Source organism: Scophthalmus maximus, chromosome 8 (genome assembly GCF_022379125.1).
Source record: "Scophthalmus maximus strain ysfricsl-2021 chromosome 8, ASM2237912v1, whole genome shotgun sequence".
NCBI classification, from domain to species: Eukaryota; Metazoa; Chordata; class Actinopteri; order Pleuronectiformes; family Scophthalmidae; genus Scophthalmus; species Scophthalmus maximus.
In genome coordinates this window covers 4,764,832-4,776,753 of record NC_061522.1, presented here as the reverse complement: position 1 = coordinate 4,776,753, position 11,922 = coordinate 4,764,832, and the positions used below count along the sequence as shown (strand labels likewise).

The window sequence follows — 11,922 nt, the reverse complement described above, 5'->3', positions numbered from 1 at the left end:
GTGGATTAATAATATAAAAAACAAAAGATTTGAAATAAATGTATTTCCCTGTGTTGTGTTTTGAAGAAACATAGTATTAAAGTAGCATCCAGTTAAACATCGACTAAGTACAGCAATGGAATAAATATACTTCAAATCAGATTAATTATAGATGTTCAACAAAAACCTGCATTTTTGTACTATATACTTGTTCATTTAGGACAGAAAACTGTAATTTGAACTCTACTACATAATGTTGGTAACAAGTTTATTTTTACATTTAAACCATGAGCTCATGAAAATAAAACATTTGTTAACATTTATTGTTAATTTGACTCCTTCCCACAAAGATGGCATCCAGATGCTTGTTTCATGTTTGCAGTTCTGCCCAAAAAATATTTTTGCCTCTACGCAAAAAAATATCTCATTGGATTTTGTACGGATTCATTTGTAATACTTTTTATTATGTATTGACACTTTTTACATCTGAATACTTATATCACCGCTGTTAATAAGTACAATAAAACTGTAAAACCTTTTTAAAAAACTAAAAACTGTTCTTTACCATCGAAACTGAAACCACAATTTTTCCCACTGAATCCGCTTTAAACTGGTTCAATCCAACGTCTTCCAGCTGCAGAGTCAGTTTTCCTTCACAGGTTTCTACCTGTTTCAATTGCACACGTGGCTAAGATGATTATCTTATCTTGTTAAAAACACACCTACAATAAAACATTAAAAACCTTCCAAATACTTAGTGCATACCACTAGTGCACTGACGTACAGTAAATCCAGAGAATCACATGATGGAGCAGGAAACACACACACACACACACACACACACACGAACATTTAAACACTGCAGATAAAAACACGACTTGTTCACAGTGGTGTGTCCTTCAGCATCGGAGAGAAATCAGTGCATTTTGTTTGAGTTTTTGTTCACCTAGCGTCTGTTGAACCTCATGTTGTATACGTGTTCCGGTGCAGCTGCACCGAGCAGTAGGAGAACCTTAAAACCGCGGGTCCACGTCCCGCGTGGCGCTGTCTGATGAGGTCCGACAGGAAGCTCACGACTCTCACGTCGTTCTCGCTGCTGCAGAATCCTCGCGCGAGCAGGAAGTCCCTCCCGCCCGCGCCGTCCTTCCCTCCGTGAAACGTGTACAGCAGCGCCTGGTTGACCAGCGCCGTCAGGCAGCTCTCCAGGTGCAGCAGGTAGGTGACGCCGCGGCCGATGCCGCTGCGAGGATCGGCCAGTCGGCCGACGAGGGAGCCGGAGTACGACGGACAGCGCAGGGTCCTCTGGTCAAGGTCCAGCAGGGCCAGGTACCGACTGTAGCGGGTCAGAGAGTGAAGGATGCTGGACGAGGAGCCGGAGGGCGATCTGGTCGGGAGGAGAGGGAGGAGTGTTATTTTAAATGCTGTGCCTGTGTGTGCGTGTGTGTTTGTGTGTGCGCGCTTGCGTGCTTTAGTACTGTACCTGTAGCCTCTACTGTTTTCTTAGTCTTTGTCAGACAGTACGTTTGATAACTGAAATCTATCTTTCTTTTTCCCCAGTATGAGCCAGAGGACGATCCTCCAGGAGCAAAGTCAGCAAACCATACCAGAAGCTCTTCAGAGGCACAGACAATATGATTTCAAAATCTAAGCTCAGTACTGTTTTTAATACTTGGAAGGCTATATGCCACTGTTTTTTGTTGCTTAATTTATTTATCATATCTAGAAGCCATGACTGCCAGGTTTAAAAATAGTAAAGTTGTGCCATATTAAAGTTGATTGCATAGTATTGCACATCTTTTTTGTAATGTTAAATAGTTTCTTTTCATTTATTATTTGAAGGCTACATGCCACTATTGTTTTTTTAAATAAAGGAGTTTTTGTTTAAGTATTATTGTTCTCGTAAATTGTGTTTTTACACCGTGGTACTGAATTTGGTATCGAGTATCGTGTACTTTTGTTGGTATCTGTACCGACTACTAGATTTTTTTGTGACATCCCTTGTCCACACACAGCACAGATATTTAGGGGCAAAGAAAACAGATAATATTCACATTTAAGAGGCTGAACCCTAATTTTGACTCTTTTGGGGGAGGGGGGTTTCTCCATAAAAACTACAGATTAATCGCTTATCAAAATAGTTTGCGATTTATTTAGTAGCCTATTACTTATCGATTAATCGAGAAAAACAAATCGTCTGGCAGCTAGTCCTGAGCAGTCTCAAGTTTAATTCAATTAAAAATAACAAGACTAGAGCCCTGCGGCAAATTACACCTGGTGTTCTTTTTGAACTGAGGTTCTACTCAGGGTTTATTTTAATGTCTTGGTTTTCATCCAGTCTTGGTGAGAGTTTATTTATGACCAATGTAACTCCTCTGCTCAGACCTGATATCATCATCATCATCATCATCTGTTTTCCAGTGATTTTGTGATCAGAGCATATGGATTGGCAGTTACCTGTGTATTCCGATCAGCCTCCAGGTGAGCAGGTCGGTCAGCTGAAGAGGCGTGGACAGACACAGCGTCACGGCGTTCCCGTCAGGACCGGGCGCCGGCAGGAAGAGACTCAGAGCGTCCACCAGCTTCCGGACCAGACTCTGGTCTCCGCCGATGACGACCAGCGGCCGGCCGCTCAGGAGACAGAACAGGGCGTGATGGGAGAAGGAGTTCTGCTTGACGAACCGGAGGGCTCGGAGACCGGCCTTCCTCCTCCTCCTGTCCGAGCAACGGGCGTGGCCGCGATTGATGACGTTCTGGGTGGGGGTGGGAGGGTCCGAGGAGCCCGTGAAGCTGGTGCAGTCGGACGCCTCGTCGACGCTCAGCAGCCGGAGGGGGGCGCAGGGCGGAGTCCAGCGGTCGGCCTCCGCCGGAGGAGCGACGGGAGGGGGAAGGTTCACACGGAGGTCCGGCACCGACCGCACCGGCTGGTGGACTTCAGGCCACTTTGGCGTCACGTCCCCGGCTTTGTGAGCTGTGATGTAAAAAAAAAAAAAAGTGTTTCACTATATCTTTTTACAGTATATATCGAGTATTTATATCTTTAAAATGAAACTTTTTTTTTACGGCAGCAGTTTTCCCATTAAATTAGAAAAAGGTTAAAAAGTTTAAAAAAGTCGAATAAGAGAGGTCACAAGATGATTATTTAAAAAAAGAAAAGAAAGAAAAGATAAGTCACGAGCAGTTTTCAGACATGAACTCCAGAAACTGACCGGACCACAACTTTCCAGGAATTGCAGAATTCAGCAGGAGATTGCCCGAGTCAGACGTGTCACCGACAGCAGGAACATTTCAGGAACGTTCAGTATCACCCACTCGCTCGCTGGGAATCTTCCAGAGGTTTTCCTTCTGTATTCTCACCAGGGCCCGACCGACATATCGGCCGATATTAGCCCTTAATAGACATATCGGTATCGACCCGACTGATTTTTTAAGAGCCCGACTGATATTGTCGGACAACTGATTTGAGCCTTTAAATGTGCATATGTTTACATTTTTATGTGAAATAAACTTTTGTTATAAGTTGTATGTATTTGTATTTTTCAATTTATAGTTATTTATGATAAAGTTCATGGTTAAACTAAAATATCAAGCCTCAATTACACTTTGTCTTTGTCATAAAGGTTTGATAACGACAAGTAATCATTGACAGATAATTTAAAAAATGATGTATATATATTGGCCGATGTATCGGTATCGGGAATCTTGTACTCCCAAATATCGATATCAATCGGGTATGAATTCTCACTAGGAAATTTCACCAGGGTCAGGAAAAGTTCTGGAAAATGTCCGCACTTCAGTGTCTGTCTGAAAGCAGTTTAAAAACAAAACAAATTCTGCTACACAGAATATATATTTTTTTTATGTACGTTACGTTATTAAGTAACATTGAGACCAAAACCATGTCAAACGGGCTGTAGAAATAATTCCCGTGGCAGATGTTATTCGTCACCTTGCAGCATGTTGGACGGCTCCTTCCGACCGTCGTCCCCCTGGACATGATTCTTCTTAAAATACTTGACGACCCGATCGGTGATCTGCTTTACAGGCTCTTCTTTATCAACATCACGTTCCTCGGCAGGCAGTTTGCTCTCAGTCTCGTTTCCTACAGTAGCTGCGTTCAATAGGACGTTGTCGGGTTTACACTCTGTCGGCGTCACCTCCTCGCCGTCGAAGCCGTTGCTCAGCGGCTGGTGCTCCGCCTCTTCCTCCGTGATGGCGGTGAGGTCGTCGGGAAAGATGGACTCGGTGGTGCTCAGGACCTCGATGCTGTCATTGCTGTTGGCTCGCCTGGCGTACGCTCGCCCGCGCCTGGCGCCCGCGTCTGTCGCGACTCGTCTGACGGAGGCCTCCGCCGGCAGAGCCGGTGTTTCTGCTGAGGGAGAGGAAACGGTCAGTCGGGTCCTGGGAGGCATGTTTTAGTGTATATACTGTTATAAAGCTGCACCTGAATTCGCCATTATAGAATTTATAGAATCGGTTCATTATTTAGTTGCGTCTAGGGCGGCAACTAACGATTATTTTCATAATTGTTTGATCATAAAATTGAGATAAATGTCGATCTTGTTTTTGTCCACACACCAAATATTCAGTATAATGTCACAGAGGAGCAAAGAAACCAGAGAATTTTCACATTTAAGAAGCTGAAATCAGAATTTTGACTTTTGTCCCATTGAAACTACTTGAACCGATTAATCGATTATTAAAATAGTTGTTGATTAATTTAGTAATCGACTACTTTTTGATTAATTGATTAACTGTTGCAGTTCTAGTTGCTTAAGTAGAATGTCAAACTCTAGAAAGCTGCTCAACGCGATTTCCTAGAGGCCGAGGAGACGTCTTCAATTTGTATGTTTTGTTAACAGATCAAAACTGAAAAATCAACTAAATTTATGGTAAAAAACCCCCAAAACTAAGTTAGAAAAAACATGTCAAATTGGAGAAGATGGAAACTATTGTCAAAATGTTTCTCAAATTAAAATGACTTGTACTTGTAAAGTACTTTGTTTCATATTGTTTGCTTTGTCTGACCAACAGTCGAAAATCCAAAAGTATTTAATTACCAAAGATATTAAAGTTTAAAAGATGACACACTCGTGGTATTTCGCTCGATAAACAATCAAATTGATTATCTGTTGGTGGACGCACCTTTGCCGTCGGATCCGTCGACGACACGCTGCGTCCTGTAGGATTTCTCGGTGCCGAGCACTTCGATGCTGTCGCCGCTGCTCACGCTTCCCGTCATCTCCATGACGACGCTGGAGTCGGAGCTCACCGCCCCGTCCTCCCCCGCCTCCCCCGCCTCCAGTTTGATCGGGATCTCCTCCACACAAGAGTAGAACGACTCCAGGCTCATCGGTTCCGCCCGAAACATCTCGCCACCCCTCGGTGGCTCCGCCTCGGCGTTATCCTCCTCCTCCTCCTCCTCTTCGTTCTCCGCGCTCCAATGCTCAAACAGGAAGTTGGTGAGGGCGAGCTTCCTGGACAGCGAGCGTGAAACGCGGGCGGTTCGCAGGGCGCTCCTGTCACCTCGCAGGCGGCGCTCGGTGTCCGCCAGCTGGTCCTTCATCAGGGAGAGGAAGTAGGCGTTGCAGAGCTCCTGCAGCGACTTCAGAGATCGCTCTGACCTGCAGGAGGAGGCGGACGTGGAGGGACGCGGCTCGGGAGGCGGCAGAGCGGTGGGATCGGCGAGCGAGTCCGCTGGGTCGTAGGGCAGGAAGTCGGGCTGCTTGAGCTTCCTGTTTGGGTAGGACGTGACCTGGCGCAGGAGGTCCCGGTGAGTCGAGATCGAACGCTCCACAGCATCAAGATCGTCGGCTTTGTCTCCATCGTCTGTGAAGCCATTCACCGTCTCCTGCTCCAAGGTCAACCGCCTATACCTGAAGCAGAGAGAGTGAGATTCAGTCAGCAGACTTTCAGATTGGGTTCTCCGTTTCTTAATGTGGACAAATCACACATTTTTTACCCAAAAAATTCATACATGGAGTCCAGACGCATATTCCCAGCTAAAACACAGGTGTTTTCACGTAAAGGGGCGGTTGGCGATTTTTTGGAGGAAGCTCGGGTATGAGAGACCGACGACGCGCTAACCACGAGGCCCAAACCCCTGAGTCGGAGAATCTGTCGCTCGCACGTCTCAAGGTGTCGGGAGTGACGTTTGCAAACTTTTCTCTCTCTGACAAAGTCACTGGTCAGTAGATCAGCCGACAGATTCTCATGCTGAGTCGTGATGGTACGCAGCGAGACGGCCCTCAGACAGCTTCCACTATTTTTTTGAAATACAGAGTTCAGTCTCTCAACCAAGGTATTCAGCCATGTTTGTATGTACGATATGACACTCATTACTTAGTCAACAATAATAACAAAACGTGTATTGCTATGTGTCTCAGCGGACCCCTGCTAAAAGTGCAGTCATTGGGCTGCTACACATTCCAAATGTTTTTTCAGATATTTTATACAGAAAAATTAGGACAATAATCAGCAGATTAATCAATAATGACAGTATTTTTCTTATGTGGCAATTTCTTATTCAATTTTTTTGGACATGTTCGCCACCTGTAACAAAACGACATCAGCCATGATCTTACTCGAGCTCTTGCAGTTTCCTCTGCAGCTCCATAGAGAACGCCTGCCTGTTCCCCGTCTTGAGGCTGTCGGACGCCTGGGAGAAGCACGCCGACAGCTCGGAGAAGTTCTCCATCAGCTTGGCCTGGTCCGAGCACACGTAGGCCATGCAGAAGGGACGCACCATGCCCCGCGCCTCCAGGTCGTACAGGGTCACGTGGTGCACGTAGGCGAACGTGTCCTCGGCCGAGTCGCCCAGGATCACCTTGGAGTCCTCGCTGAAGTTGAGGCGGGGGCTGGGCGAGGCGTGGGAGGCGTGGACGGGGCCGGACGCCTGGTAGTCCACGGACATGAGGCGGACGGAGAAGTGGTTGAGGTCGAAGGAGCCGACGACTCTGGGGTCGTCCGGTATCGTCAGCACCGGCTTCGGACCCACCTGAGGAGATGCAGAGCCATATAATAATAATAATAATAATAATAAAAGGTTTCTAGTAATTTGAAAATCTTTAGAATTCCAGGACTTGGGTCCTTTGAGACACTGATTCTTATTCTTGTGATCATTTTTAGCGCTTCTGTGTGTGTGACCGTTGTTTTGTGAGACGTTTAAACTGGATGTACTTTGTTCTCAAAGTCTCTTGCAGGAAAATATCTTAATCTCTTAAAGACTTCCAGAATCGAGTCCAACTCGCGATGCGTTGTTGCGACACCGTTGCTGTGGCAAAAAACTGAGCAACGACATTCATCTGATCAAGCCATTTCAGCAACATAACCACAGTGTGTATCTAAAGAAACTGTCAAAAGTCAAAATATATCATAATGTACAAGGAAATATTCTAAACTTCCTTTAATTCAACAAAAAAAAGAGAGGTAATTCACATATGTGGACTAATGAAGCAGTGCATATAATTATTCCTATATATTAACAAATCCCGAAACTATATTATATATTAGACTATTTTATTATACGATATATCAATATTATATTATATTATGAATCTTAAATCCTAAAGTAGCCATCATTTGCTATTATATTCTTTATCTATGGGGAAACCACAAAATTGATAGAAGCCTGTTTTTTTTTTGTTTTTTTTTTACACATATATTGTATTAATTCAGATAAAGCTCATTTATGTGACTTGGCCTCATGTAATTCACTGTATATACATTTTTTCCCATTGGAATTATTATTGTGTATTTTTTCTACTTCATGTTATTTGTGCTGCTTTAACACTTTTTTCTCTCATGGAGATGAATCTGATCTTATGTCCACCTTTTTTCCACTTAATGAAAACTCCTACATTCACTAATAAGACTATTAAAAACAGGATCCATTGGGAAATCCAGTTTTAGAAATGAAATGATGCTCAGAACACTGTAAAATGACATTTCAGTAAGTACGTTTACTCAAGTGTTGTTGTTGAAGTTAATGTTTTGATGATATCCATTGCATGTTAAACATCAAACCAGTGAATTCCCACCAAAACAAAAATATTAATAATTAAACAATAAATAATAAATAGTTCAATTGTAAGATAGATTTTCCCTCTAAATGACTCACATGGTTTCATTTAACTACATTTAAAAATGTCATATCATCCAATATTTCACAAAAAAACAAACCAGCATATATGAGAGAAAAAGTCAGAAGTTTGTCTTGTGACCATCCAGTCAAAGCAGCGAACACAGTGAAATGGTGCTTTGCATATGGAGGCAGTGATCAGTGATGGTCTCAAATCTAATGATGTCATCTTTTATGATATATCAGTCACATGATCCGCTGCTGACCTCGAGGTCATATGCAGGATTAAAGGATTTATGTCTCAGCAGGTCTGCTGCAGACCGCTGGAGACTCTCCTGTTCGCCAGAAAAGGATTTTTTTTTTTATAATACTAATAATATCAATCAAATTAAATCAACATTTTTTCCACATAGCACTGTTACTTTTGAACTTTAATTAAATTTCTTAATATTCTACTTATAATTATTTTGTAACTCTCCATTTAACTCTTCTTAAATTATGTCTAAATGTTTATGTTGATCATACAATTTGTCATGGAGCCTTTTAGTTCAGTTTTCCTGAGAATACTTAAGAACTTAGGCCCGTCACCATAACTACCTTTTGTTGCACCATATATTGTTCCAGAAATCATCACGATGAACAATATTATCGTCATTTTGATACTGACTCATGCGAGCAGTGTGTTGCTGCTGAGAGAAACCTGACATCCAAAGTTTAGACCCAGCAATTTGAAGACACGGTGCCTTTAGAAAAATTATTAAGAAATCCATATTTTCGGACATTTTACAGACCGAACCAGTAAAAGATGAATGACAGGAGGAGAACAGATGAGAGGACGGAAGCATTGAGACTTTACTGAACTGTTGTTGAAGTTCACCCCCCCCCCCCCCACACACACACACAATTCATTCAACACACATATTTATGGACGATGTGCAATGTGGGAAATGTGCAATTATGGACAATGTACAATCATCACTAGCAGAACCGTACGATTAAATTATATCTGCACTATTCCGCTCAGTCAACAGAGACATTTTATTCATATTCTTTTATGGACATAACTTCATACATATTCGTTTTTTACTCACTGTTCTTTTAAAGTGACGCATGTTTGAAGTGCAAATGCACCAGTGGGAAAAAAGTTTTAGAAAATTTAATTGTACAGTTTTACATGTGCAATGACAATAAAAGGCTTCTATTCTATTCTATTCTATTTTAATCTATTGTATTCTATTTTAATCTATTCTATTCTTATTTTAACAAACACACATGTTGACACAATGGATGTTACTGAGGTCAATAAAAATGATCGAGTTCATGTATCGTGCGATATCGTCATTATCGTGATAATCGTCATTATCGTGATAATCGAGATTCAAAAGTTAAGAACTTTTGAGTGAAGAAACTTTATTTGTATATATATATATATATATTTATTTTTGACACCGTTGTGTTGAGTTCACTACCTGGCCACTTGTTCCATCGCAGCAGCGGAGGAGAGTGGCGACAGTGTTCAAAACCCCAAGTGATGAAAAGCCGCTCACCTGCTCCGAGAACTCGGCCACCAGCACGAAGTCACGGTGGAAGCGGGCGGAGGAGGTCCAGGGCGGGGAGGCGGGCAGGAGGGGGACGGAGAGCTCCTCCGGGAGACCGGCGCCCCCCTGCTCCTCCTCCCCCAGCCCGTCCCCGAAGCCCTCGGTGCCGGTGAAGGCCAACAGGTCCGGGGACCCGATCATCTTTCAGGCGGCGGGAGGAGAGAGGGAGAGGGGGGGGCAGGGGGGGTCAACGCATGGAGGACCTCCAGCCGGTGAGTCAGCGGTTCACACCGGGGAGTTTGTAAAACTTGCTGCGCAGTTGGAGCCTGGAGCTGCTCGTCGGGTTCATACCCGCGTCCCCTGGACGACGGCGACAGGTCCGGTCCACAGTCGGCGACAGGTCCGGTCCACAGTCGGCGACAGGTCCGGTCCACAGTCGGCGACAGGTCCGGTCCACAGGCGGCGACAGGTGCTTTATCTTCTCATGTATTGTTTTATGTTCTCTTGAGATTAAAGTTTCCGGCGACAGGTCCGGTCCACCGACGACGACAGGTCCCCTGGACGTCGGCAGGGAAAAGTTAACGGAGAAGCAGAAGCTGCCTGCGGGCGGCGGGGGCGGGGCGGTCACACGGTTCCTCGACGCTGTCCCGGGGTTTCTCTTCCACTTCCTCTTTCTCGAATCGAGTAAACAAACGTCGAGCCTAAAAAAAAAAAAACAAAAAAAAAAAACAACCTTGTGTCTGTCTCGTGCTCGACCGGCAAACTGTGGAACGCTCCACTACGACGCCCGGACCCGGCCACGTGACGGCGCACAGGCCCCGCCCCCCCGGGGGGGAGAGAGAGAGAGAGAGAGAGAGAGAGAGAGAGAGAGAGAGAGAGAGAGAGAGAGAGAGAGAGAGAGAGCGCCGCTGCGGGCCGGTCACTTTCACCGGAAGTCTTTTTTGGTAGTTTATTTTGGTACAGCCACGGGCATAGCACTGGAAGGGGGGAAGGGGACAGACTTGTGTGTGTGTGTGGTTGTGTGTGTGTGTGTGTGTGGGGTTTAATAAGTGTCCGTCCATCCATAGTCTGCCGCTTTATCCATTTAAGGGTCTTGGGAGCCAATTGGGCTAACATTGGACAAGAGGCGGGGTTCACCCTGGACAGGTCGCCAGCCTATCGCAGGGCCACATACAGAGACAACAACCATTCACTCTCACATTCACACCTACGGTCAATTCAGAGTCTCCAATGAACCCAACCCCATTCTGCATGTCTTTGGACTGTGGGAGGAAGACGGAGAACCCGGAGAGAACCCACGCACACACGGGGAGAACATGCAAACTCCACACAGAAAGGCCCTGGTTGGTTTGAACCGGGATTCAAACCAAGAACCTTCTTGATGTGAGGCGACAATGCTAACCACTACACCACCGTGCAGCCCCTTTAATAAGTGTTTTCTAAGTAATTAGTGTCATTACATAAATTAAAAATTGGTCAAGCCCCCGTGTGTTATTTTTGTTCTTTTCTGGTGGCAACTGGCGATGAAGTTGCAAACCAACTGAGCACCCGACAGGGGACACATTTCCAGTTTTATCGCAAATGCGACGTATTCTGGACCGTTTTTTGTGCAACACGACGTCGCAAACACGGAGGTCGGGTCAACCTCATGTAAGTGTATTGAACTCATTCAGAGTTTAAGAACAAACATCGGTTCTTTGTTGCCAGTGATTGTGCATATGTGAACACATAGTGATGGACAATATATTCAAGCTCTGTGAATAAGTTCTTCTAAATATTACACACTGTAGCTTTAAATACATTGTTTGAGAGACTAAACTATGTATTTCAAAAAATGGTGGCGGTTCTCTGAGGGGCCCTCTCAACTCTTACAAAAGGCGCAAAATGGTTTAGTCCACCCATCACGGCTCAGCACGAGAATCTGTCAGCTAATCTACTGACCGGTGTCTTCATGACGTCTTCCCTCGAGAAAGTAAACTCTGCGTCCCAGAAGAGAGAAAAGAGACTGCTTATGTAGAGGGCCCAGAATTTGGTGCTACACCCCTGGGTCCACCTAATTACTAATTACACAAAATACAAATCTCAAAGTCATTGTTGCACGTTAGCAGCCATCCACCGCTGCTGTTGAAGCTGATGGTCATAGTTAAATTTGCTTGATGTGATTTCAGCATTTAGATCCACATTTCCTGAATAAAAAAATAACAGTTGAAACACTTTGTGTATCAAAGAGGGATGACTCTCCGGAGGGAAAGTCACGGGGTGTTCAATACCACAAATGCAGCAAAGAAAAAAGAAAAAAGAAAAAGAAAAAAATCTAGCACAACCGAG

General features: G+C 44.4%; 1 protein-coding gene across 2 annotated transcripts; it reads right to left on the bottom strand.

Annotated features, from left to right (window-relative positions):
- Positions 1-230: 230 nt before the first annotated feature.
- Positions 231-10,411, bottom strand: smcr8b (Smith-Magenis syndrome chromosome region, candidate 8b). Of its 2 annotated transcripts, none has more exons than XM_035635954.2 (6): positions 9,604-10,411; positions 6,561-6,973; positions 5,122-5,852; positions 3,926-4,348; positions 2,434-2,947; positions 231-1,363 (listed from the first exon to the last, which is right to left on the bottom strand). In XM_035635954.2, the coding sequence occupies exons 1-6, from the start codon at positions 9,793-9,795 to the stop codon at positions 943-945; spliced, it is 2,694 nt and encodes an 897-aa protein (XP_035491847.2). In that variant the 5' UTR covers positions 9,796-10,411; the 3' UTR covers positions 231-942. The 2 variants fall into 2 exon arrangements, with proteins under 2 accessions (XP_035491847.2, XP_047189914.1); XM_047333958.1 differs by having other exon boundaries at positions 3,926-4,345.
- Positions 10,412-11,922: the final 1,511 nt, after the last annotated feature.

Excerpts from the sequence above, each read along its gene's own strand:
- smcr8b (XM_035635954.2), bottom strand. The coding sequence starts at position 9,795 with ATGATCGGGTCCCCGGACCTGTTGGCCTTCACCGGCACCGAGGGCTTC. Across the intron at positions 6,974-9,603 it reads TGGCCGAGTTCTCGGAGCAG|GTGGGTCCGAAGCCGGTGCT; the intron begins GTGAGCGGCTTT and ends GCATCTCCTCAG. Across the intron at positions 4,349-5,121 it reads CGACGGATCCGACGGCAAAG|CAGAAACACCGGCTCTGCCG; the intron begins GTGCGTCCACCA and ends CCTCTCCCTCAG.